This window comes from Pyrgilauda ruficollis, unplaced genomic scaffold (genome assembly GCF_017590135.1).
Source record: "Pyrgilauda ruficollis isolate IOZ18807 unplaced genomic scaffold, ASM1759013v1 scaffold81, whole genome shotgun sequence".
NCBI classification, from domain to species: Eukaryota; Metazoa; Chordata; class Aves; order Passeriformes; family Passeridae; genus Pyrgilauda; species Pyrgilauda ruficollis.
This window is the reverse complement of record NW_024530044.1, coordinates 1,279,834-1,307,609: the sequence shown is the minus strand read 5'-3', so window position 1 is coordinate 1,307,609 and position 27,776 is coordinate 1,279,834. Positions and strand designations below refer to the sequence as shown.

At 44.1% G+C, this 27,776-nt stretch overlaps 2 protein-coding genes across 6 annotated transcripts in view; one reads left to right on the top strand and one right to left on the bottom strand.

The window, feature by feature from the left end:
- Positions 1-1,982, top strand: part of HIBCH (3-hydroxyisobutyryl-CoA hydrolase) — a 36,350-nt gene extending 34,368 nt beyond the window's left edge. Inside the window, exon 12 of the mRNA XM_041487590.1 lies at positions 78-1,982. Within this exon, the coding sequence (XP_041343524.1) occupies positions 78-193 (116 nt within the window). The 3' untranslated portion in view covers positions 194-1,982. The remainder of the gene's footprint in view (positions 1-77) is intronic.
- CUNH2orf88 (chromosome unknown C2orf88 homolog) lies at positions 1,575-21,209 on the bottom strand. 5 transcript variants are annotated; one of them, XM_041487593.1, is made up of 4 exons: positions 14,935-15,181; positions 12,459-12,536; positions 9,786-9,858; positions 1,575-5,798 (listed from the first exon to the last, which is right to left on the bottom strand). In XM_041487593.1, the coding sequence occupies exon 4, from the start codon at positions 5,637-5,639 to the stop codon at positions 5,376-5,378; it is 264 nt and encodes an 87-aa protein (XP_041343527.1). In that variant the 5' UTR covers positions 5,640-5,798; positions 9,786-9,858; positions 12,459-12,536; positions 14,935-15,181; the 3' UTR covers positions 1,575-5,375. The 5 variants fall into 5 exon arrangements, with proteins under 5 accessions (XP_041343527.1, XP_041343529.1, XP_041343528.1 ...); XM_041487595.1 differs by lacking the exons at positions 12,459-12,536; positions 14,935-15,181 and adding an exon at positions 21,148-21,209; XM_041487594.1 differs by lacking the exons at positions 12,459-12,536; positions 14,935-15,181 and adding an exon at positions 19,640-19,741.
- Positions 21,210-27,776: the final 6,567 nt, after the last annotated feature.

The window sequence follows — 27,776 nt, the reverse complement described above, 5'->3', positions numbered from 1 at the left end:
GTCTTGCTGCAGTCTTAAGTCATTTTAATTGGAGGAAGTTTATGAGTAACTTTGGTGTTTCTCTGTTCACCTGGCAGTGCTGATTGACAAAGACCAGTCCCCCAAATGGAAGCCTGCTGCTCTAGAAGAAGTCAGCGATGAATTTGTGGACAGTTGTTTTAAACCACTGGGAAATGACGATCTCAAGCTGTAAAGATCAAACCTACTGACATCTTATCTGTCTGCTTAGTTCTGTGATACAAAAATTAACTGCAGTGTGATCAATTTGGACAAGACTTTTTTAACTAGCCTGAGATTCACAAGTCTATTTTTTCTTTTTTTTTTTTTTGCATTCAGGAACATTCTCTGTAATGAGAAAATAATTGTATCTCTGTTTAATAATGGGAAAAGTCACTTCAAGGCAAATTGTTATTTTTACTACTTACACAGTGATTAACATTTAATTTTTGCATCAACTTTTAGTTTAGGAGGAGCCCTTGGGGAAAAGAGCACAGTTTAAGGGGTGACCTAATAAGAAAAAGTCAAGAGACCTTTTGTGCTCTTGGCTTTGTCACTGATCTGGTAAATTGAGATTTGTGCCACAGATTCTTCTGTGTACAATAAAAATAAAATATGGTTAACCTTTAACGCAGTCAGAGCTACAAAGGAAAATGCAAGACAGAATCCATGGTGTTAAATACCCTTTTAAATAAAAGTTCAGACTGATACATTATTAGTCTGAGAACAAGAAATTGTTCTATTGATTAAACATTTGTCATTTTTCAGCCTTCTGTGTGATGTAAACATTGTTTCAAATGTGATAATCTTGCCAGAGCCTGAAGCACACTTCTCTTTGCTTGCATAGCCCACTTTTTAAAATGTCATTATGTCTGATTCAACTGCATAATCAGTATTTCACAATTTCAGAAAATTGCTGGTTTTTCTTGGTCTTACAGCAGCGAAGAAACAAGTGCCTCAAACCTCGCTGTGAACACCAAGCAGCAATTCCCAGTGCATTCAAGGTGGCAGGGTTCTGATCTGGTGATACATGAAGTTACACAGCATAACCAGAACCCCTTGATACAAGTATTTGTGGGAGGGAAATTATTTTTTCTATTGTATATGCAACAGACAGCTACTAATCTTTCTTCAACATTACGCCTTCTTTTTTATGCTTCACCAGATCACGTAGCAGTGTTTCTATCTGCTTACTTCTACGCTTACAGGCAGGTCACAAGTACAAATTTTGGCTTCTCTGAAGACCAAAGGAAGAAAACTTCTGCTCAAATGCCATAGTCAGTAACCAGCACCACCTGACTTTTTGGGGAATCAAAAACTCAGAGCTGCAGCAGAACCATTGTGGAATTTTCAACGCTGGGCAGTTTTTATGACCAACAGCAATGGTCTGCAGTGGCTTAAGGCTCCTTCCTTTCTAGGAGCTGTTGCCTGGAAACAAAGTCCAGGAAATTCAGGCATCAAAGTGAACTACCAAGAGTGACTTTCAAAAAATCAGAGGTGAGCAAATGGAGAGCTAAATCAAGAAAAAATGGCACCTTGCTTTGGCACTAGAGTCTTGTAAGATAAAATTGTTAAAATTTCAGCTGTGAGTTTATGTTACCATGGACATACTTGTTATGGGACTGTCCTTGAGTTTAGTTCCAAAAGTAATTGAGATTTCATGAAAACCTCTAGGGTAATTCTGAAAGTGTCACGTGACTTTCTAGCTCAAACTAGTCCCATAAGAAGTGCAAACTTCCCCTTGTATTATTTAAAATTTTTATATGTTTTACATCCATAAACAATTGGTATCTTAAATTTTATTTTTTGAAGATGAGTTATCTTACTAATTCCATTATTTTTGTATAAAAGGAGCAGTCTTTAGCCAACTCTATTAAATGAAAAACACAGTAATTCCCAGGGAGTAGGGATCATGGCTCCTGTGATTGTACAAGATCTTAGGAAGAACATACTTTTGAATTAATAAACTTTGACTCACATGTTCAGTTGCTTCCAGAATTTATGTGAACAGGAATTATCTCAAGCTCAAGGTAACAAGATCCTGTCCAGTCTTTGCAATCTTGTGGTTTTTTTCAAATAAAAGGCATACAAGCAGATGGTAAGTTGAATTTTATTTGGTCCACAAGAAAATATTTTCCACAAAAAATATTGTAAAAATATATTGTAGTGTGTTTTATTTGGGAATACTGATGTGCCTTAGTCAAGAAACGTCAACTTTACAAGTTGTGCTGCAGTTAATGTATTTTGAACCATTATTAGAATATCAAGTCAGTCACATCATACCCACTCAGATTAATCTTGTTTCCTGGAGAAAATATAAAGCAAATGTATTTTTAACTCCTAAATAGAAGTAAACAGTTTCGCAGAGTATGCCAGTCCCAAACTGGAGTGCCTTTATTACACAAAATGAAGTCAAAGAATCAGTGGTAACTTAGCTGGAAACCCACTGTCAGTGGTTCTGTAAAACTCTAGCACAGCTTAGCATAAATTTATTTAGGTGAAGAAGTCTTGATTTTTACAATGTATTAGTGTTGTGCCTGTTAATGTACAGCAGAGCTCTGGAGAGAGATCTCCGTCCATCTCTTACCAGACTGTAGCACTGAACAGATTTATTTTCTATTAAGGGTAAGTGCATTATTTATAAGGACAGCATCCTGTAAAAGAGATGATTTTCCTGGTGAGAAGCCGTCTCCCTGTTGTTTGCTTTCCATTTGCTGCGTGCCTTCCCTGAAGTGCCAGTGTCATGGAAAACATCCTAAAGGAGCTGGAATTGCACTTGGGGCCACTCTGGAGCTGCTGTAATCTTCAGGCACCGGCGAGGGCCGAGGCTGGCGGCTGCAGGTGAGGGACCGGTCGGGCCAGCAAGCAGCTGGTGCTGTCAGCCCGTGGGCAGCTGTGGGGCAGGCAGGGCAGCCACAGGGGAGCAGTCCTTGGGGCACGTTTGGGGTGCCTGGGTGACCCCTCCTCTGGGGAAATGCCAGTGCTGATCACAAGGGATGCTGGGGTGGAACCTCAGGCTGTGCTATAGCTCTGCCTGCTGCAGGCAGCCTGCCAGCAGGGAGCTACTTTCAAAAGGGCATCCGATATTCCTGAAGAGTGTCAGGTGCTAAGGCTACATCCAGAGGAAGGATTTGAGACGTGGCAACAGGAAGCACTGCAGCACCTCACTGCCCATGGCAGCCTCCAGGGAGCCTTGTACAAGGGCCAGGGCAGAAGCACCTCAAGGTGCTCTGACAGTGAGTGCAGTTTTCTGCCTGCTCCTCACCTGCCTGGCCAACAATGGCTGTGGAGCTTTGGCTTTTTATTTTTCATTACTGTCGTTAGCAGTGTTCACATCCTCAAGCCCACACTCATGTTAGAAAGGTTGGCCCTTTTTTTTCTTTTTTGTAATAAAGCTTTATTTTAGCTAAAATAAGAATATGAATATTTTTTAATACTGTGCTTAAGCAATATCCATTTGATATGTACTGACTTGATCAGTGTTTTGGCTTTGCTTTCTAACTCATACTAATACATGGAGGTATTTTAGAGCAAACAGAGTATGATCAAATGTTCTATATGCTGTAGAACTGGAAGGAACATCACTGTTAGGAGGAGAATTTAAGTGAACCATAAAACCTTAGTCCCACTTTGCAAATGGCTTTGAAGACAGCTGTGTAACTTCAAAGAGGACGATATTACAGCATAAGCTGATTTTGTTCCCTTTTCCAGCAAAAGCCTGAGAACAGCCCTAATAGCAAGTCACTGGGAATCCAGTCTGGTCACTGGGATTTAATGGCAGCCTTGTGCTGTGTCACAGAGAAGCATTTTCCACCCTTCATTCCAGATAAAACCCCTTCCCCATATAGGTAAATTTCAAATACCTAAGTTTGTGTCACAGCATTTGGAAAACAGCTCAATTCATAGACTGTCTACAGCATTTGACATGGTCCTCTTTCTGCTTGCTTCCCATTGCTTGAAAAATCATGCTTTGGATCATTTACTAGAACTATGTGTACCTTTTAAAAATAGTAACAGCTTTAGCCAGTATGGAAAGCATTTCTCTATAAAATGAAAACAAAATGGAAAGCATTCTGATCTAGGAAAAAGAACTTTGTCTTTTAAACTGGGCGTCACAGAGAAAGAAACAAACAGGTGGTAAAAGCCAAGCTGTTAGAAGGCTTCACTTCGTATAAAACATCAGCAACATTGTACCTTTGGGATGAATGAAAACAATCCATGGGTGTTCTGATCTGTCAAACAGGAGCTGTGAGTGCAGTGGGTCAGGCCGTGGATCCTGGGCAAGCAGGGAGCAGCGTGTGGATGCACTGGGGCAGAAATGCAGCCCTTGAGCTTTGGGCCTAAGGCTTAGTCCCTAACTCTGCATTCAGGGCACTGCTCAGGGATTGGGCTCCTGTGGCTCCTGCTGGCATTGCCATGAACAGCTTTTCCAGTGGGGAAAAGTTTTTCCAGCAGCCTACAGAAGCTGAAAGAAGATGTCCTGTCCCAAGAGTGGTACTTCAGAGAGGAATTTCAGTGTAATGCAGCCACAGCTCCCATGAAACAAACTGTCCTGAAGCACTGCCACACCTTTGAAGGTTCCTTTCACTAGTTCATCAGTAGTTTTTGCACATCTCTCTGGGTTACAGTAAAACAACAAAACCAAATCCTCTCAAACCAGCACCCTAACACAAAAAAACCCCAAACAAAACCAGAAAAACAAAGAGCTTCGGTCTGAACACAGCAACCAGATGTCATTAACCTATCTTACTGCAGGGTTTTAGAGACAAGCTCTCATGCATTTACAGAAGCATCTGTTAATGATAATGCACTGCTTATCGACACTGGCACGTTTCTCACTGGTTCACTTCAATGGAAGGTGAAGAGCATCATCATCCAAATGGCTCCCTGAATACTACCGGGGTTTACAAAGTGCCTCCCATCACCTTCATTTTGTGATTTTACAGATTTAGTTAGGTCACAGAATCAAAAGTAAAATTTATGACAGCAGTAACCTTTGCTACATGCAGACCTTGATTTCACTTCAGCGAAATGCAGACAAATTCACCAAGCACAGAGTTCATCTCACCTACAGACAGACCTCTGATCTTTTATGCAGAACACAGAAATAATGCACCTTTTGTCCTCTGTGGCAGTGCTTGTAGAGGTGCAGGGCTGCCACAGTCTTCTCATCCTCCTTTTAACGCTGATTTCTGCTCACATCCAGCACGTACAAAGACAGAGTAGACTCAACACATGGCTGACAACGCATGACACTTGACGAACAGGTTCTACTGCGATCCAGTTAGTTTGTTAGCAATCTGCACTAAAAGGCAGACTTTCTCAGGCTCTCCCTGCAGACACCTCCCCACGGCGAGGCTCTGCGCTGGCAGGAGGGCTCAGGGCACGTCGCTCTCGATGAAGGGGATGTCGCTGTACTTGCTCTCGGTCACCGCCCACTGCTTGACCGCCTGCTCCAGGATCTCGCGCGACAGCCGGTGCGCGTAGTCCAGCACGATGGTGCTCGAGGGGCCCCTGTCCTCCGCCTGCACCGCCAGCAGCGACGACTTCTCCCCAGTGCACCCCTCGCCGCCTCCCCCGATCCTCTCATCCTGGACAGCGTTGGAACCTTGGAAGGCAACCTTGGATTTGATGCATCCCATGGTACATTGGAAAATGCAGCTGCAAAAGTCAGTTCAGCAGCATGTTTTGATCAGCTGGAAGCGGTTCCCTCGTTCGATGCAGTGTCGCTGCTTCTTGCCAGTGGCTCCAGTTATTTTCAAAGAACAGAACATCTCCTTTTGTGCTTCTTCCGAGGAAATCTGTCAAAAGAGTGTTTCATATAAAGGCAATAAATACGTTACCATTCTCAGTGAGCTCAAAGGAAACGTAAATTCACTACAGGCGCTTGTAGAAGCGGCTTAAGTAAATCTCTGCCCAGCGTGCGTAAAATGTTTTTATCGGTAACATCCATCTACTACAAGTAGGCAAAGTTTGACCTGAATTCACGCTGCCTTTGAATGCAAGTCCCAGTATGGGATGTAGGCCATCTAGGAATGTAAAAGTCTTATTGAAAAGAAAATTCTGTTTCTTCCAAGCTGACAATGCGTTACGCTTCTCCTGAAACTGCAAACAAATACTGTTTAGCTCCAGGGACTGCTGCTGCTGGAAATAAACACCAAAACCACCCCCCAGCAGCACCACACAACCACCATAGCTAGAGTCCAGTGTCATGGCTGTCACACACCCTCTGGGCACAATGACACTAATTCCCAGTGTCATTCTGCTGTTGCTGAAGGAGGCTGGAGCAGGGCAGCCACCAGAAGGTATTCACAAGGAACAAGAGCTGGTTTTGTTTTTTCCCTGGAGCGGGTAGGGAAAGCAGCAGCAGCCTGCTGTGATCAAGGCAGTTCCAACAGAGCACCATTCTCACTAGAGCAGGACGACTCTACATGTAGAGAAGGAAAGTGACCAATGAAACACCTGGCAGAGTCCTTTTCAAGTCCTTAAGATCCAGAATTGGTCAACTCCAAATATGGGTTTTTGTTTACTGGCCTACAAAGCTGTTTCTGGGGCTACTTTCTCTCAGGCAAAGCAGAATCTCACGATATGCCTGACTTTGCTTGGCATGCGCTTACCCACTTATCAGAGTTAACAGACTGCCAGCCAAAATAAAGACTGCGCAGCACAGAAACCAACTGTTCCCTACAGCTTCACCCAATGACGCTGTACTAAGGTCAGCCAAAGTTAAAGATGTTTTGTAAGTAGCCTTTGAAAACACAATCATGGCAAAGATGTTAAGCCTTACTTATTTCTTTAATACACTGGAGGAAATAGGGGCTCCAATCCAGTAACCTGATCACAGGCAAGTATTTGCAGAGGAAATCAATCCCATTTGCAGGCAAATGGTGCTTCACAGGTAGGATGGGACTTCCCCGGTCTAGTAGCTGACTCAGGAGAACCAGATTCCTGGGACACGTTCCCCTCCTCTCTCTGCTGCTTCATAAAAACCATTGCTAGCTGTTGGTAGGGCTGAAGTGCAGAACAGGAGTGGCTAGTGCTCCTGGCAGGAAGTCTGTCCTAAATGGCTCCAGAAACCACTAAGTCCACACAAACTGTCACACCTTTAGCTTTGTAGCAGGACATTTCAGCATTGTAGAGGAATGTTTGTAGCCCATGTCACCGATGTTCAGTGACTCTCTTTGTGCACACTGACCTGTGCAGCACGTGCCCAGGGCTTCGGGACAGGCACTGCAGTCCACAGGCCTGTAACACAAACCCTGCTGCCAAGGGCTGACCTCTACTTGCAGTTTTACCCAGCACAGAGGACAGCCAAGCTATCAGATTTTTATTCCAATAACTTATCATTAAATGAGTAAAGACTGGATGGATAACTTGTCATGAGATGAGTAAACAGCAGGGTTCCCTTCACTGCACAAAAAACTACATTTATCCCTATGGAGGTTCATACCCATGTCTATCCACATGTAAACTTAACGTGCCTCCAGATCAGAGGCCAAGGAGAGGCCTGAAAGCAATTCAGGCAGCTGAATAATTCAAAGCTTTAATAGTAATATCTTGTGCATGTCTAATTTCAATATTTACCATCAATAAAACATTAATACTAATCACTTCCACTTGCTCTTCTGGATAAATATGTAGATCCAAGTACATGGTAAAGAGTCACAAACAGCAGGTACCACCCAGCACTGCTGATGCCTGAAAGCTGCAGTTTCATCCAGCCAAGGTAATACACAGCTGCAGTGTATTTTTATCAGAGTTTATCCCTGACACTTTCCTTAAAATAGTCTCTTCAGATTTGGATTTTTTTATCCAAGTCTGGAGCTATAGTGGTCCTTTTTTTTTTTTTTTTTTAAGCTTTTTAATGGAGGTCTGTTAAATAGAAGCTAGCTTCAGTTAGGATTTTATCCTGTTTCCCTTTAATGTTTCCCTTGTGCAGCTGGAGATTTCTGTTAGGGGATACCAGCATATGAGTTAGTGTCTAATGGAAAGGATGGAATGTCAGTAGAGGGAGGATTTTCCTTCTTAAAGCAGGTAGGGAGAAATTCCCAAAGGTCAGCATCTTCCTCTGCAGAACTCCCCACCTCTGCCTCTTCATCTGGGCCAAGTCAAACGTTCCTGAGACTGTCCTACACAGAGGACAGGGCAGCTCTAAAGCTTGCAGACAGCAAGGCACACAATACAATTCAACTGTTCCAAATCAGTTGAGCTTCAAGGCCAAGTTATGGACCCTAGTTTGAATTCCTGCCTGTTGCTCATTTCATTCTTCACAGAGCTCAGTACTTTCCAAGCCACTGCAGTGAGTGTTACAGTTTGCCCGGTCTACTGGAGTTAATAATTGTTGGCACAGAAATAATTGCAAATGAAGCTGCCCTCAACCTTCTGGCTGCCTCCTTGTTTTGCTGACAGCCCTTGCCTGCACACACATGGTGAAGTGCTGTTTAAATCCTCTCTGCCTAACTCATCTACAGAGTGTTAAGTTGTGACAGATTTTAACATCTCTACCTTTCCTCGCACATACCCTGAGAGGGGAAAAAACCCCAACAAATTAAACCAGCTCATTTTACTCCCAGCACGATGCAGCATCCTGTAACTGCACAAGGCAAAACTGTGTGACAGGAGCCTGTTCTGTCAGTGCCCAAGCTCTGCTCTGAGGCCAGTTGTGCCTCAGACATCACTGCATAGATGGTTTGGGGCTCAGGCCAAGAGCTCTGCAGCTCCTCACGTGACAAAGCCGCTGGGCTTAGCTGGAGCCAGAGGTCAGCGTGCTCTGCTTGCTCTGCTCACTCCCAACCAGGAGCTAAAGCAGCATCATCAGAAACCAGAACTCATCTTCTCCTTTTAGAGACAGATTTTACAGTAGGTGAAATGCTGATTTATTCATCTGAAAAATATAGGCTGCTAGTTGTGCTCAATTTTACTGCATGCACAGTCAAGATGTTTTTAAATGCTTCATTTAACTTCAGCACAACACTGTGGATGACTTTAATGGAAGTCTTGAAAACAATCAATTCCATATTGGAATTGGAAGCTCCCAAGGATAAGTTCAGATGTTTTTTCACCTAATACTTTATTTACTGTGGCAACACTAGGACAGAGAAAATATTGAGGGGGTGGTAGCTGAACTCAGCGGGCACTTGAGGACTAAGCAGTCTCTTTGCCAGCCTGGCAAAGTGTTTCCTGCCAAGATAAGTTCATTTCTAACTACTGAAGGAAACAAAAAATGGTGAAAGGATGCCTGCAATTCACTATTAGACAACATAAAATAGAGGAAAAACGCATTAATTACATAACTGCCATTTAAAAAAAAAAGATTTTTTAACAGCATTAAAATAATAAATAAAAATAATTGCAAAAAATAAATGTGCAATATCAAAAATGAAGGGTTTCACTGGCCTCTACAATACACCATCATATGATGAAAACAGGCAGAAAAGCAAGCATTTTGCTGTTATGCAACATCTGTAGCCATTATAAGCAGGTAAGTTCCTGCTACTATTGAAATGTTTTCCATCCATGAGAACCTCAGGAAAAAACCTTGAAGTTCAATATTACACTATAAGAAACTGCTTTCGGCAACACTTTATATCACAGCAGTCACTGGATTAAAAATAAGTCAAAGTTTTCAAAACAGCTTCAAAATGTGCAGCTTTGCCCAGCTGAAGGCAGCAAGTAATTCCTGCTGTGACAGAGCCAAACTTTTTGGTTCAACTGTGACTCCTCCTCCAGCAGGGAGGTTTTCAGTTTTCCCCTGGGTATCTGCAGGAGAAGTTCAGAGTGCCACTTACCAGAACCACGTCTGCTTCTAACAGGTTGTCCCCTTGTCCCCAGGAGAGCACAGACAGCTTCACGTCTGGAACTCTGCAAAGGGAACCCAGGAACAGAGCTTAGCACTCTCCAGGATGTCAGAGGTGCACAATATTCAGAGGTGATCAGTCTGTGGTGCTGGCCCTGCACAAGCCTGCCTGCCTTTTCTCCCACACAGAACTTGACTTTGAAAAAGGTAAAAGGATGATACAGCACTTAATAAATTAGACTGAATGACAGGCTGCAACAACTTATACACAGCACCTAATGCCAGGCTCAGAGTGGGGCCACTGCTTGGGCAAGTGGCTCCTGGTCATCTTTAGGATGCCAACCTCCTCCCACAGCAAGTCCAGGTCAGGAGGATTTCAGCAAGGATATCGGAAGGGTATTGTGCCCTATCTGTTGCCTAACCTCAAAAGTTCTCTCCCGTTTTCCCTTCTACCTCTCAAAGCTTCTATGGAGACCTGGACCTGGATCACACAAGGACACAGGGAGAACAGTCAGACAATCCCAGTGCTGCCATTATCATGGAAACAATAAACTCTGGAACAAAGGTATTCAAAGCTGGAGCTTGGGCAGGTGACCTACCAGCAGAGGTAACCAAACAGCACTCAGGCATCCACACCTCTGAACTGCACCCAATCACTTCAAATATTCACAGCCTCCATGTGATAACAGAGAGGAAACCCAGAACACCCTCTCTCCCCAACAAGGAGGGCTGTAACTCAGGAGCACTCGTGGCACTGCCCTTTGGATCCTGTGCGGCTGCGAGCAGAGCAGCAGCACATAACTGGCAGAGGGATGAATCACTCACTCCGTGCACAGCATCCCCTCCATGGCTGCAGGACTCAGAGCTCCCTGTGCAAAGCAGCCCCAGGCAGGGGCTCTCAGAGCAGTCCAACCCACCAGGTTTTCAGTCCTGCCTCTCCTTAACATCCAGCTTCCTGCAAATCCTACACAGGAGATGCACTATAACATTTATTAGAACAACTCGTCCTAATCATAGGAAAAGGAAGTTTTAAACAGCTACGGTTACTTTAAGACAAGCACAATACCAAAGATTCTGCTGCTTCAGGCAGTCACTGATATCCAAATATCCCAAAACAGCTCAAGACATGAAAAGCAAAACTGGAGCTCTCATTCCTCTCAGAGCCATCCCCTCGCTCTCCTGTCGCTTAGTGCCAACAAGAGATAAGAGCTACAGATTGGAAAAGGCTGGATGCAGCAACTGCAAACAACTGCTGTGCAGGATTAGCATGGAAGGGAAAGTCTCCTGGTTATCTGTCTCAAGGAACGTCCTGGAATTTCAAAGGCTTGGGTTTTTCCCCTCCATGGCCAGAACTGACAAAGCTTTTCCAGGCTTCTAAGCCAGTTTCTAAATGAATGAGGGAATTATATATTTGCTTTTCCAAATCAGGCAGGCCTCTAGTTTACTTTAACAGGTTTTTCAATAAGAGCACAGCTGATCACAGAATCATAAATTTGGTTTGGTTGGAAAAGGCCTTTCAGATCAAGTCCTACCATTATCCCAGCACTGCCACGTCCACAGCTAAAACGTGTCCGTAAGGGCCACATCTCCACATCCTGGGCAGCCTGTTCCAATCTGACCACCCTTTCAGTGAAGAACCTTTGCTAATATTCAACCTAAATCTCTCCTGGCACAACTTGAGGTAATTTCCTCTGGATCTACTGCTTGTTACCTGAGAGAAGAGACTGAGCCCCACCTGCCTACAACCTCCTTTGTCAGAGCACTGAGTTACTTAATGGAGGCAATTTCCATGTCAAATTTCATCTCTCAAGCACTTTAGCAATGCAGTTAAGAAACATGAAAATCTTCAAACTAGAAGAAAAACACGAGAGAAGAAAATGTTTCTTCTTACTTCACTTTATGATTTACATGCAGTGCAAGTGGGGTGTTTTTGCTGCTAAATAGTACAGCTGTGTCAATGTGAGTTTTTATGCTGACAAAGTCTGGAAATCTAAAACTAGTACTGACTTAAAATAAAAATTAAAAAAAAGGCAAAAGCCCCCATAAAATCAAGAAACTCCCCAAGACACACAACCACAGAAGCCAAGAAGAAAAAAAAGTGTTTTCTCCACTATTCTAGCAATCTTACCCAAGCTTTGGGAAGCAGCAAATGAAAATAAAATACCAAAAGAAACCTTTGGATGAAAATATCCAAGAGTAGTGGATATCCATGAAAATATCCATGAGTAGTTCAGAGAACAGCAATGCCAGTAGGTACAGCCCTCAGCAGCCAGTGTTATTCTTCATTCAGGAAGAAGAAGTCTTGTTAAAAGCAAAGAACACTGTGTGCTTGGTAGCTGTCTAATTTCATGAAAGTAAAACTGTACCCAGTTGGCCTGTCCTGAAATCCTCCCTCCAGTGCAGCAGTTTATTCACCAGAGCTGCACACACAGCTCAGGAGGCAGCCCAAAGGCCATTGGAGAACAGGATGCTAAAAACCTCTTACAGGTTCTGCTCATATTTTACCTCAGCTGCTTGTCCAAACAGCTGTACAGACTGCTGTTAGTCCGAATTGGGACAGAAATGTTTACAATTATTGACGGTTTTTCCCCAATGTCTCAGAACACATGCATGCACCAGTACAGACTGCCAGACCATGGACAAGAGGGAACATTAACTTACCTACCATTGATGGAAGCCTGTTTTCTAGGTGGGTAATAATGAACCAATGCATTTCCTTAGCAATTAAGGCCTTGGAGTGAGACTGGAGAAGAAAGGGCATGAAGAAGATTCAGGGCTTCTCAGAAACTCCATCTGCAGGAAGTTTAGCCAAGATTTAAGGAACCCAACTATAGAAACTATAGAGGAATGCCTTTGGAAGGGACAGCTAATAGTGATAGAGGAGATCCAGAATTCTCAAAGACTCCAAATACAAAATAATGCCCATAACTGGTGAGTGAACAGAAACAAAACACCAGAAATGGATATAAAGTTTTTGACCTATATGTACAGCTGTTTCCTTGCCCTGCATCACACCAAAGGATGCAGATCCAACACTTCTTTCAGCAAAGCCCACAGCTCTTGTAATTATCACTCCCTCCCATCTGTACTAGCTGCAAATCCACAGTCTGAAGACCATCCCCATAGCAGGGGAAAACACAAGGCACACCACCAAAGGTGTCAGAGACACTGGCCAAGTCCTACACTGAGCTTAGACTGCTCTAAGGCACAGCACTGGGCCCAGACAAATCAGCCTCTTGGTTTATCGCAGCGCTCCAACACTGCAACAAACTAGAGTGGAAATGGGAATTTTCCTACATATACCGTAAAATATCCAACCCAACAACTCAATTATGGAGTCACAGCCTTCCTACTAACAGTCCCCTTCAGGATCACATTGAAACATTAAGCTACTAACTCTCAGACCAAGGCTCAGGACCTAGCCTGGTTTGTAAAGGTGCGTTCCTGTCCTCCACAGGTGCCTGGCAGAGCCAGAGCTGCAGACAATGAAAAGGGATGCACAAATCTTTACGAGCAAGAAAAGCCCCTCCTGCAGCTCTTGCTGGCTGCTGCCCAGCCTGGGGATCCTGCCAGCAGGAACTGAGGAGCAGCAGCAGCTAAAGCAGCGGATCGGTGTCTCAGGCTGACAGGGTCGGGTTTTATTGTAGTGGCTGTCACAAGATTCAACTACAAACATATGGAGCTGCAGAGCATAAGGTATGAATGAGGGACACTGCCTGCCTTTGTGACACCCTCAGGAAGCTGAAGGCTCCACTGGATTAACACAAATGAAAGTCAGAAGGAAGGAGACAGTCAAGATCTGCCCAAGATGACCCACAGAAGAGCACAATAAAAGCAGCACACAACCCCATTCTGTTCTTTAATCTCCAGAAGCCAATTATAAAAAGGGAAATGGGAATTAGGAATGCACCAGGAAATCCATTTTTCCACATCTCACACAGGAAGACACAGGAAAACACAGCCCCACGTTTTAAAATCACAACTATGTTACTACTGATTCGCACAAACCGAGGAGTAAGAGGACAAAGCCAGGAGTTAACAACCAGACGCTCCAACTGTACAAAAGCTGCCCTGAATTGCAACAAAATGTCAGCCTTAAAAACCATTCTGTCTCACGGCTCTCCCCCGGTGTTTGTTTCCTTGAATTCCATCACTCCTAAGGTGCCAGCTCCTGCTTCCAGCAGTTGCCGCCTTCGCGCCTGGGAAGCGGGAAGGCCGGCAGCCAGGCGAGGCAGCCGTGCCCGCGCAGCCTGGCACCGCTGCCAGCCCTCTGTCCCCCAGGACCCTGCCCACGGAAACACCTTGTCCCCAGGGACACCAGCGTCCTGAGGCTCTGCCCAACCCCTTGGGCAACTTGTACAAACCAAGGTGATTTTAAAGCAAGAACGTTCTCAGCAGAACGTGATGTTCAGAAGAAAAACTAATTTGTATGTACTTGAAGGTTAAAAATGCCACTTTGTTAAGGCTACAGGATAAATCCCCGCATTTTCTCCTTTTTTAAAATTACTATATTTAGAAACCTAATTTGGGCTGCTACTTACTGAACTATGAGAAAGCATAATATATTTCTAAATGTTTAAGAATTTTTGCCATGATGGGTATCGCATTATTAAATCTGTATTTTATAACATGCCAGATGAAGGTAACCTGCTCTGTATAAGGGTCAGTGTGGAAGCCTGGAAAGGTACTCATGGCAAAGCAGGGGCTGACAGACCCTCACATCACCTCGGCCGGCAAATACAGTAGCCTCACGTCTTCCCCAGAGCAGGAACAGCGCTTGGAGAGAGCCAGCCACGCCGTTCACCTTCCCACTCCGCATCGCTCCCATGCTGTCCGCAGCACCGCCTTTCCTCAGGGCGCCCAGCGGGAGCGGCACCTCCGCTTCGCTCAGTTCGGAGGAGTCCGTGGCCGGCAAGCTCGCTGCGAGATGACGGGAGGAGTGAAGCAGCCCCGCCGCCTGTCCTGACAAACCCCACCTCAGAGCACGGCTCTCTCTCTCTCCCTGCTCTCCGGCACGACACGAGCCCAAGGCAGCTGAAGGCCAGCGCTGCCCACGGCCGGGCTCGCCCCGCGGGTGCGGCCGCGCATCCCCGCTCCCTCCCGGCCCCGGCGCGGCTCGGGGGATGGAGCCGGGCACATACCGGCGCGGCGGGGCGGTGTCCGTGCGAGCAGCATGCTGGAAGCGTGGCCCCGCCGCGCACGGTGCCCGGCCGCCGGGCTGCCCCTTCCTCCGGCGGTGCCCGCGGGATCCGGCCCTCGTCCCACCGACGCCGCCGCCTCCTCCAGGCTCCTGAACGGCAAAGACGCAAACCCACCGTCAAAGTCCATGCTGGGAGCGCCTCCCGGCCCCCGCCCGGCCCCGCGGCGCTCGCACAGGTAGCGCCGGGGGCCCCGACCTGTCCCCCCCGGCCCCTGCGCCCGCCCCGCATCCCCCGAGCGCCCCCGGCGCTCCTGCCCCGCCCGGGGACGGCCGCGCTGCCGGCACCGGCCCTGCCATTTAAAATAAGGGAAGAAGGGGAAAAAATCACCCAGGCAGGAAAGCCGCCTCTCATTGGCTTCTCCTTTAAATCCTCCTCCCCCTCTACTCGGCCCTAGTGAGGCACATCTGGAGTGCTGTGTCCAGGTGTGGGCTCCTCGGCACAAAACACGGGGAGCTACCGGAGAGGGTCCAGCAGGGGTCACAAAGATGATGAGGGATCTGGAGCAGTCACAAGGAGAGACTCTGAGAGCTGGACCTGTTTAGTCCAGAGAAGAAGAGACAGAGAGGGGATCTCATTAATGCATATAAATATCTCAAAGGCAGCTGCCAAGAGGATTGTGCCAAGCTTTTTTCAGTGGTGCCCAGTGACAGGATGAGGAGCAGTAGCCACAAACTAAAACACAAGTTCCACCTCAACATGAGGAAGAACTTCTTTACACTGAGGGTGGCAGAGCACTGGAACAGTTTCCTGGTGAGGTCACCTTTTCTAGACACATTCCAAACCCACCTGGGTGTGTTCCTGTGCCTCCTGCTCCAGGTGACCCTGTTGGATGCTCTCCAGAGGCCCCTTCCAACAACCCTAACAATTCTGTGATTCTGTAAAATGTGGAAAAGATGTTCAAAGAATGGAGTTGCCATATAAAAGCTTAGGGCCATCACCATTGCGTGCTCCACTCAGCCCTGGAACAGCACTGAGGTGCCAGAACACATTGAGCACACAAGGACTGGTGAGCGTTAAAGCAAAGAAAACAGTGGAAAAGACTGGGGGAGAGGCCTGGGTGATGCTTCTCTGATTTTATCCTGTCAGGCAGCATCAAATCATGTACAACCATAGAGAAGTATTAATTATACCAAAGCTTTTTAGGAAACACCCCATTCCAAAAGAAAGCTATCAGAATGAAAGCTGAGCAAACTAAAATAGCATTTTCAATAAAAAAAAAAAAAAGCTATGCTAAAACTGAAAACTATTCTGTAAGAGAGGCTGCAAACAGATACCCTGGGTAAAGCATTCCTGCTTTTGGGGAGTTCTTGACACCCAAACTACTGTACAATACACAGGAGCATGCCTGGGCATCCCCTCTGGGAGGCTGTCACAGAGCTCTCGCCTGGCTGGGGCTGGCAAACAGCACCCCAGGACGCACAGGAGTCTCCTGGCCCTGGTGGTGACAGGCCTGGGACAAGGCTCATGCTGGCCCTGGCTTGTTCTACAGCAACAGGCTAAAGGCCAGGGGTGCTGCAGGGATGGGCACTGTGCTCATGCCCCTCACTGCAGTCAGCACTCACTTTCAGTGCCTGTGCTGAGCTCTGGCTAAGTTTCCCATCTCTTTAGGCAGGTTTTATAGAATCAGAGAATCATTTAGATTGGAAAGGACTTCCAAGGTCACCAAGTCCAACTGATAACCCGGCATTGCCAAGTCCACACCACTAAACATGTCCCTTAGGGCCACACCTACCCAGCTTTTCAGTACCTCCAGGGATGGTGACTCCACCACTGCCCTGGGCAGATTGTTACAATGCTTGGCCATCCCTTTGATGAAGGAATTTTTTCGAATATCTAACCTAAACCTCTCCTGGCACAACCTGAGGCCATTTCCTCTGGATCTGTTGCTGCTAGTTGGGAGAAGAGGCCAAGCCATCTCACTACAGCCTCCTTTCAGGTAGTTCTAGGGAGCAACAAGGTCTCCCCTGAGCCTGCTTTTGTCCAGACTGAGCACCCCCAGCTCCCTCCTCACATGACTGACTCTCTAGCCCCTTCACCCAGCTCTGTTGCCTGCTCCTGGGCACACTGCAGCACCTCAGTCATTATTGCCAAGCAGGTCTCCAGCTGTCAAGTAGGTTTCTAACACATTTCCAGTCAGTCATTGCCTTGCCAAGGAATTTCTTGCAGTGCTTTCAAAGCCAAAGAAAACACTGCACTGGTAACATTCATCAAGAGAAGAACCACTGTAGCTGCTGGTCACAGATTATCCATTGCATGCTGGAGGGGCTGTGCAGGGCCAGCAGAGCCAGGGGATGGACAGGTACACAAAAATAAGAAAAACATCCACTGCTCCTCCAGTGGCTGGGAAACCCTCCCTAGCCTGGAAAGCTGGGAGACAGGGAGCAGGCAGCCACCCCTGCACACAGCACCAAAAAATCCAGCAGCTCCTTGTATGAGAGGACTGCTGCTACAGCACACAATATTACACTCATTACTTGCAAACAGCCCACCTGTGAATTAAAAACCCCACATATTTTACTAATGACTGCCTTGGGGCCTGGAGAAAGCATTGTGCTGCCAAGTGCTGGGTGCAGGGTTTGTACACACTGCATGTGCTGTGTCGTTTCAGCCAGCTCCAATGGGACAATGCTCCCTCAGAGACCAAAGACAGAGTTTCTGGGGCTGGGGTGCAACAGGAGACCAAAGCTCAACCTTTAGCAGCAGTTCCCAGGGCAGGCAACCTCATGTCCTCTTCAGCTCCAGGTGTGATTTTTAAGTGGCAAGTTCCCCAGGCAGGATTAAGCCCCTTGGGCACTCAGCATGTGCTGCTAGGGTTTGCAGGGGCAGGTCTGAGGAGCTCGACCCAAAACCTGTTAAAGCTGGTGACACTGTGCTCTCTGATTCAAGGAGTTTTGACTTGGGACCTGCTGACCTGGGCAGATCTTGTGCAAATGTTTTATTACTGTTTTAGCTCATCTGTAGGTGGCTGGAGGAGAAAAACAAATAAACTCCTAGCCCTGAGAATTAAAACAAGATGAAGTACTGGAAAGGCACAGTCACCTTGCATTAACACAGTGGTATTAGTACAACAGTGACTTTTAAACTACATCCTGTTTTTAAACAAGAATTTTGTAACTAAATTATAAATATCTTTGTATAGGCTTATGCCTGCTGTGCTCTTTATTATTCTAGCCTGGTTTCTAATGCAAGGTTCTACTTTTATCTTCAGCTTTTAAATGAATGCAGCTCCCACTAAGCAACTTGGTGCCGTGGGGCAGACATTCCACAGGCTGCAAGCACAGCTGGTGCCTGACTGGATCACTTCACTGCATCCCAATAGATAACAGTCTGGTCTAGTGCACGGCTCATCTCCTGTGCCACCACCCAACAACAAGCCTTGGACTGAGCAGCAGCACCTCAGTGTGATGTGGCAGGGACAGGGAGCTAAGGAGAGGGAGATGCATGTGATGAGAATCTCGAGCCCATATTTATTTCTAGGTGCCAGAACAGATTTAATATTTCATTAGCTGTGGAGTTTGCAAGACAGCTGATTATGTTGGGCTGGGGCAAAGCAGTCAGTGTTTTTAAATGCAGAGCATCCATTTGAAATGACTAAAGCCAGGCATGGGCTAGGCAGTTGATGAAATATTTAGCTTGTAAAGCATTTCAGTGTGCAAGGCTGGGGCCAGTTGTGGGTGCTGTGATGTTGAAAACCACAATACCCAAATCTGAGGTGCCCCAGCCCTCAACATGGAGGCCTCAGACGTACAGTAGTAGCCAGGGAGTGGGGCTATAGGGCTTCAAGGTCGCCCCCTGTGCCAGGGTGCAGGAGCCCTTGCTGGGCATGGATTAGTTTGGGAGGGCACAGGCATCAAAGCCTTTCCTGCAACTCAACTTGCCAGATAATGCTGCCTCTTGCACCCTTCTCCCAAATTTCAGTGTCTGAAAGCATTTTCCTGTAGGGGTAAGGAAGACACTCTCCCCTCCAGAAGAAATTGTTTTAAAGCAACTTTGACTTTTTGTTGTCATAAGACCTGGTATTTATTTTATTAGCTATTTTTACTTGTTATTTGCTTATTGGAGTTTGCTAGTTCTTCCTATAATATAGCCCAAACCCTCTAAATTCTTGGCATGCCCTGCTCTGTGTGCACATGTTCACCCCAGAGTGATGTGGATGCAGCATCAATGCAGCTGCAATGGGGGAAACTGGTGCAAACAACCACAGAAGTCAGGGAATGGTGTTAGCATTGGAACTGCTGCAATGGTACCCAGACTGGATGGTTCAGCTGTGCTGAAGCTTCAGAGGAACCTGGGTAAGAAACTGCTAACCTACTTCTTTTGGGTTAAAATTTGTCACTTAACAACCTTTGCACCAGATGGCAAAGTTTAAATGAGTTTGTCCAAGGGTAACAGAACAAATGAAATCTGGTTTCTGCCTCCCTCTGACACAATTTCACAGTTCCTGCCCTTGCTACCCTTCACACTTCCTCCATATCTGTGAACCCCTCTCCAAGCCTTCAATCCCTCTTCTCTGTCTCACACATCCACAATATCCTACTCTCATTTCTGGACTACTTACATGTTTTTCTGCCTCAGCTCCCTCCCATTTCACCTGTAAATGGTGCCCAGTATCCAGTAACCCCAGCTTCCTTCCACATCTTCTGACCTGAGCTGTGTGGCTGGCAGCAGTAGCACCTGCTCAGGTTTTGCCAAGGTGCTGCTCAGATGCTCAGTCCATCAGTCCTGCTCACCACAGATGCTGGGTCAGATTCTCCCTGCCTTTCTGACAGAAAGCAGAGAAAATACAATCATTTTTCCCAAGCAGTGCTTAAGTTCATTTAAGAATCCACTGACAACCCAATGATGTGGCATTCAAAAAAGGGGTACAAAACTCCATGAATTTATCCAAATCCAACTACCAACTCAATCCCTAGTCAGAGGTCACTGGCAGAAACACTTGCTCTGTTTCTCAATTTATTTTTTTAACTATACAAGCAGACCCTGGTATAAGGGAGGGCTTCACTGAGGCACATATTTCTAATTCAGCTGAAGAGTTAAAGGGAAGCCATGACAAGCACCCCCAGGAGCTCCCCCAGCATGCCCACAGCCACGTGGTAACTTTACCAAATCTATTTTTACGTGCAGTAATCCACTTAACTGTATGGGTTGGAAAATGTTGCACAGTCTGAGAAGAATCAATATAAAGTCTAAAGAACTATAAAACCCTGATGATTTTTGTTATTTACTAAACCCTCCTAATAATCCAAAAGCCTTGAAGTTGTACCTGATATGCTGTGAATACCTTCTAATAAGTACTTTGGTAGAGTTTCAAAATCCAGCCCATGATGCAAAGAATGTCACTGCAACACATCTTTATAGACTAAAGAACTACCATCTGAATAAAGGCTCTATTTTCAAAAACTTTGTGCATGGGAAAAGTGTTCTTTTCCTCAGCTATGGATTTTTCTTTTTTTTTAAACCTAATTCTTCTTTCATTACACACTGCTCTCAGCTGTTCTTGCTGTTCTACGCACAACCAAGATTTACCAAAGCCTTTTCTCAGAGCTTTTATTCTCTTAAAATATTTCCTTGATGTTTGCAAGCATGTTGATTAAAAGTAAGGACACATGAGATTACAGGATGCCCAAGCAATGCCATGGCAGTCCCTCAGTGCTGCCCTAGTTTTCAACTCTGTTACTACCAAAAGTCCATGACAGTGGGGATTGCACGACGGCTCCAAACCTTAGGGCACAACATTGATTTCTAGATCATGGTTATTTTTGGAATGTCCCATCCTCCTGCTCTCAAAAAAAGGTTTGATAGCTTTTACATTTAAGTTAAAATACAACAGAATATAGATGCAAAGCCTAATTCCACTTTCTTGTATGGAGAGATCTTGAGTATTTAAAATAGGTTTAACACTTTGCTACTAGTTTTACTTCTCTTGGTGTTAGCTGGATGTGCATATACTGCTATAACTCGAAGGAAAAACACAAAATCAGTGTGTGCACTGAACTCTGTACCCATTAAAGAACCCCCAGCACTTTGTGATTATCACAGTGAGACATTTGGGGAAGGACTTGGGTTGTTTTTCTTTTATTTTTTTTAAATTATAAAATACCTAATTTAACAGCAGAATTTGAAGAACATGCTCAGTTTCACACATGTACTTACACTTCACTGTGTCCTGCAGGACTTCATTGGATAGGGGCTGAGTTGCAGAAATTCATTTCATCCAGTCAGCAACACCTGTGCAAAGATATTTAGAACTGCTTAAGTCACCATATTTGCAAAATTTTCCAGGAAAAAGCCCCAACATTATCTACTTAGAATTTGTCTAGATGCTTAAAAATGTGCTAAGAAGATAATTATGACAAAGTTACACTGTAAAGGCACTCTGCTCAAAAAAATGAGATGGAATATGTGGGTATTTTTTTGTCACATATAACAACGTATACTTAGCATCAAAGTAAAAAAAAAGAAACCAGATTCACAGAATGATTTAGGCTGGGAAGCTTCTAAGATAATCAAGAAGAGGGGTAAAATAAATGACACGTTTCTACACAGCACAAATGATTATCCAACTGAATGTAATAGTTGTTAGATGCTTTTGTTTCAATTTGTGAAATTAATCCAGAAACTATTAGAAAAAAAATTAATGGAAATCTATTTGGACAATTTTAGGAATCCTCAAAATGAAATTTTTGCTCTTGATAAATGACACGTTTCTACACAGCACAAATGATTATCCAACTGAATGTAATAGTTGTTAGATGCATTTGTTTAAATTTGTGTAATTAATCCAGAAATTATTAGAAAAATTTTTAATGGAAATCATTTAGACAATTTTAGGAATCTTTAAAATGAAATTTTTGCTCTTAGGGCTTTCCAGGTTTTGTGTCCAGGAAAGGACAGTGGTGCTGACTCCCTGGGACTCCAAACTCTCCCCAGGGGCAGCGAGGTCAGTATCTCTGAGTAACCCCAGAGCAAAGACACCCAAGGAATTCAGAAGCAGAGGAGAAATTGAGTATTCATTTTGACTCGAGGTGACAGTTTTCCAGTTTCCTCAGAAGAGGGGAATTTCTTCCAGCAGGGGGAGATGGCAGTGAGCCCGACCCGGGCTCTGCACTGCCAGAGGAGTGCAGCCTGCTCCCCTGTTCACACTGGCCTCGAGTCCCGGGCTGATTCGTGGCCATAGCAAGAACTAGGGTTGTTTTTCTCTAAGAAACCTTTCTGCATGATGGCTCCTGCTGTGTTGCCCACAGAACCCGGGTGCTAAATCAGCACAGCAGCACAGCACATTCATCGTGAAGCAAAACAGAAACAGCAGCAATAACCCCACCAGGAGCTCTATCTGGGGAAGAGGCAGCTATAGCTGTTGTCAGTCTGTTTATGAAACTGAAGATTGTGTTTGGCAGGAGGTCAGCAGTGAGTCTGAGCATACATTGGCTATGAGAGGCAATGTGGACACCCAGGGTCCAGCAGCAGTTTGCACCAGCCTGTGCACTCAGGCACTTACCTGCTGCTGAGCAGAGACCATCCCTATCCCATGTGCAGGGCTGCAAAATAGAAATAGATAGAATAATAAATACCAAATCTTATTCACATTTTTCTTTTTTCAAATAAGGCAGTATACCAGCCACAGAATATTCCTAATTTATATGCAAGTCCTCTTTTACTTCATTTTTTATCAGTACCTAACAGCACTAAGGCATGAAGCCTAGGCAGACATGCAAACTGCAGCCCTGGAAAACCCAGGCAGCAGCACACAGCAAGAGGATTAACCAAACATGAGGCATTAGAATATTGCAAAGAGGATCAAAAGAGATTTGTGACTGAAAAGCCACCCACCAGAATTACAGTCAGCTGAGAAGCTGGACTGAGAGAAAGTGGGTAAATGTTTTGCATTTAGATGTCTCCTAAAATAAACTTAAACTTCAGGATGTGCACTGCAATACAACACCAGATCAGGCTTCCCTGCGACATGGGGCTGCAAACAAAGCCACCTTCTTTCTACACTGAAAATCATATCTTTGTGACAGTCAGACATTAGCTGGAAAAAAGCAAAAATCCCATTGAAATATGGTCGCTGGCACGCCTAAAACAAAGAGCCCTGAGGGCAACAACAAAGCAGCAGCTGTACAAAAACTGCCATACAAAAGGGAACAATACAGAGAAGTAAGAGGAACTTAAGGCCCAATCTTGCCATGACATTTCCTTCTCCAAAATAAAAATGACTGTCAGTTCATGCTCCAAAAAGATACTAAAATTAATTATTAAACAGGAAATTGCCTCCCAGAGGAGATAAAGACAGACATCACTGCAGGCGAGGTTGTGGACAAGCAGAACAGTGACACACTAAAACCCTGCTCCTACCAATTCTGTGACATCTGTGGACATTAATGTACTTCATGGAGGGAAGTCATGTGTTTCAGAGGAATGTTGTACCCACGTCTGCATCTCCAATTTTCACACTGAGAACAACATTATTATGAGCAACAACTCCTCCCTCTTCCTCCTCCTCTGCTTTGCTTTCACAGCTTGCTTTGGCTGCACCTGCCTATCTTTATGTCCATCCATAAATCTTTCCTTCCTCTTCCTTTCTTCAGATCCAGCAGGAGAGGGAAGGTCATGAGCAGCCAGGTGGGTGTGTGGCTGTTAACTGAGCTTAACCCACCACATTATTTTATCCCAGCTTTATTCAGAGTAAGCCACCCTGCCCCTAAGAACTAGTTCTTCATGTGTTTTTAGGGACAAGGCCAAAGATGATGAATGGGTGAAATGCAGAGTTTTTCCTAGTACCTACAGTACTAGGAAACCCAAAGCCCAAACCACCTTTCTCCATCAGATCAGTTTCTCCACCTTGAAGGATTAAGCAGTACAATCAAGTGAAAGGGAGAACTCTTGCTGCTATGAGAGCAGTGGTGATGGCTTTTGCTGCTTTAAGAGCCTGTCCCAGTTCTCTCAATGCTCCTGGAGGGCAGGCCTGCATGCCCCCTGACTTTCAGGGCTATCACAGGCAGCCCGTGGAGAGAGCACCAAAGACTCTGTTCTGCCACGCAGAACTGGTCAGTGTGCTCAGGAGGTGGGCAAATAAAACTGGCTCCCTTTGAGCACAGGGCAAATGGATTTGCAAATGAGCCAGAAGAAATGAGCCAGAAGATGCCTTAGAAAGAAGCTGGGTTAGTGACTCCCTCAGAGAATACATTAAAGCAAAGACTGAAGGATACAGCTGCTGAGGAATTGCATCCCTTGGGGAGATTTATGGGTGACTGAATCTGAGCTATTGCTGCTGCTGCTGCTGAAAACTTCCATTTCCCTAAATTGCCTTGCTGGCTAAGATCAAGCCCTCTGTACTTTTTCTCATACACCATCACCTTTTGCAGCACAAATGGCCAATAAATTCCTTTATAAAGTCACAAAATTACTTCAACTGTCACTGAAATGAGAAGATAAATTTGAAAATAATTTTCAGAAGAGTCTAATTTACCAACAATATAATCATGATTACCTCACATAATAAGTATTTTGATAGCTCTAGACATTATTCAATACCCAAATGATCTTATTATTTTATCTGAGATACCATCCAATATTAAATGTCCTTTCCATTCTATCATGAGGTTTTTCAGCTGCATCATCTGCAAATCAGAACTCTTGTACACAGGGAAATTTATGACATTATATAGATCAAATAGAAGGATACAATAATAGTTTGTGGAGGTCATAACTAGAAATATTATCTATAACTACATAATGGCAAAGAAAAAAATAACAAATTTCATGCTATAGGTAGATGCCTATACACATAACTTTGCAATTTGATTTCAAGAGAAGAAAAAAATTTAACAGGGAAAAAGTCATTTACTTGGGAGGACACAACTGTCTTGAGGACAACACAAGCAAGTAGAAGAACTCTGCTGAAATAATGTTGTGGATGGTTTGTGTAACAGTTACTCAATGCTCAGAGATTCAACAGAGCATGAGCTCATATTTCAGGAGCCCTTTTGGACTGGAGTTCTGTTTCAAGTCTCATTTTCCCCAATTTCTCATTAATTTTATGATACCCATTCCTACCTAAATATAGCATTGGAAAGAATATTTCAGTTGGAATATGGAGTTAGATGGCATAAGATTGCTACATTCACTTCATTAAGGCAGGGCTTTGAAGAAAAGCTAATCTTGAGTGCATGTAAAAAAGTTTTTATGACTAAAAAGACTCAAAGTATTTAATCTGTTAATATGCATCATTCTAAACAAGCCATTGAAGCTTAAGATCATCTACTGCTAAAAAGATCTAAAAATTGAGAAAGCGTGATTTGAATAGTAAAGGGTTTGTGGAATAACCTTTGGGATGGAATAACACCAGGATTAATACCTTGGTTTTGATGTTAATTGAGATGCAGTGTTCACCTTTGACAGATGGTGGGTGCACCAATAGGTTTGGGACTGGCAGAGGCTGCTGAGCTAAGCCAGGGCTGGAACTAGGGGCAGGTCAGACCTACAGCAAAAATAAACATCCACAAGTACACTGCCAATATGCCCTGAGAAGTGATGCCTAAGCAGTGGGTTAGGCAAAGACAAATAGGGTTTAGGCTGGAAGAAAACTTGCATCTAAGGCAAAATCTTGTTTATAGAAGCCTGACAAAAACCACCAAGGCTACAAAATTTATCCATGGAAGTTTAATGGCAGGAGCTCCAATCTCCATTTTCCAGCTTACAAAAGAGCATACCTCAGGCAGTATGAACTGATGCTTGGTTTTGTTATCCAAGCAGAAGTGTACCTGAGAAAAATGTCATGAGTATTACGTGAGAGCTAAACCTCTTTGGATCAGCCTCTGGCTGTTTTAGGGTGCAGACATCCTGTATCACATTGCTTTGGGATGTGGATCTGAGTTTTAACGAGGACAGATATGCACATACACCCACATGGAGTTTTGTACCCTAATAATCTATAATCCAATAGCTCCTAAAACTAGAACATGCCTTGCAGGGGTTTTCAGTATGATTATATACTTATGCTTTAAATATAGGAAAGTAATATAATCTCTGGGAGAAAAATGGGCTACAAAAAACCCAGGAAGGCCATTTGATCCCAGGTGATCTGCCAACAACCCTATAGCTTAATACTAACTTGAATAACTTCTCACTCTCTTTCTGGCTGTCCCTTCTTCCCCTTTCCCTCAAGTCAGAAGTCTGCTTTTTGATGTCTGAATTAAAGATTGTTCATCTCACACAGTTCTAAGTTCAAGATCCTGCTTGTAAGTGGCATGACCTCTTACTAGCTGGAAAACTTTACTCAAATACAGGCTTTGTGAAGAGAGGCCAACAATTGGATGCAGTTTCCACAGCAAAACTTGTGTCACTTAGCTTCAAAACAAGCCTGCATTTAAGTGAACTAAAGGAGTTGTTCAGTGGCACAGCTAAGAGCTCACAAACACACACAGTCTGACAAATTCTTTTCAATCAGCGTCAACAGTATCCACAGACAGACAGGCATTTCAAGCCTCACTTCTTCTGAATCAGAGAGGATGAATCAGGATGAATAGTTTCAGCCAAACAAGAACATTTAGAGTTTTTATGTGTCTCATCTAGGAATAGGATTACACAGTACCAGTAAAGAAATAAATCAGTAATCCACAAATAAATAAATAAATAAATCAATGACCAAATATGATCATTTGAGCTTTATCAGTCACCTTTTTCTATACCAAAAAAAAAAAAAAAAAATCCTTGGCCTCTCCATCTTGTTTATGGCTGTGAACAATTTCCTACCCTATTTATTATTGCCTTGATTTTAATTAATAAAGGAGTTAATAAAATTTTTTCTCCTGAAGTCTTTGGACAGAATTGATGTAAAATGTACTAGATAGAGACCTGCTATAAGTAAAAATACCTTTGAATAATGATGTAGCTGTTGAATTCACTTCTGACATTCCCTGCAGGCTTACAATGCAAGCCCTCTATTCCAAACATAATGACAGGCACAATAAATTAATGACTTGTATTTATGAATATAACATTATTCCATGGCTGGCACATACACGCTGTTATCACATCATACTGTCATAATATTTGTTTGATGTTCATATAAGGGCACAGTTAAGAAGAGAGTGTTCATCACCTTTTTATTAAGGTGACAAAAAAATGAGAACCATCTCTCACTTGGAAGAAGCTTGTTTGGAAATAATTTGAAACACTAGCCCTCTCAGGAGAGGCAGCAAAAATATCTCTTCTATCATCTTACAAGAGTAGCCTGTGAGCCACGTTAATCATCTTGGACTGAAATTTATAACAACATATGGAAGACTTGCCTCACTATTATTAGAAGTTGCAAGTTTCATATGTGTTCCTCAACTAATTTAAGGGTCACTCCTGCTTCGAACATTATACCCCAAGTAATAAGTGCTATAACAGGTCATTTGCATTCAGGAAATTATTTTTGGAAGAAGCTCCTGCTTGATGCAAAAGGGCAAAGGACACTGGAAACTAAAGTCTAGAGTTGACTTCTCTTGGGCCCTGATCCACACCGCTTTTGCAAGTCCATATGATCTTTTAATTAAGTTTCAAAGGATTTTGATAACATTGCCTTTGGAATATTTTGTCTTCTGTGATATTTTGCCAGGTTTTATTGGTATTTACTCATGGCTTTGTGTATGTGCTTCTTAAAGAACAGAACTGCACACAAGATTTGATCTCTTCAACCAGCACTGTGACTTTCTTGTACCTTTACCATGCTTCAAATTTATTGTTATTTCATCTTTGGAAAGAAGAAAGAGCTATCATAACATGAAGTGGCTGTC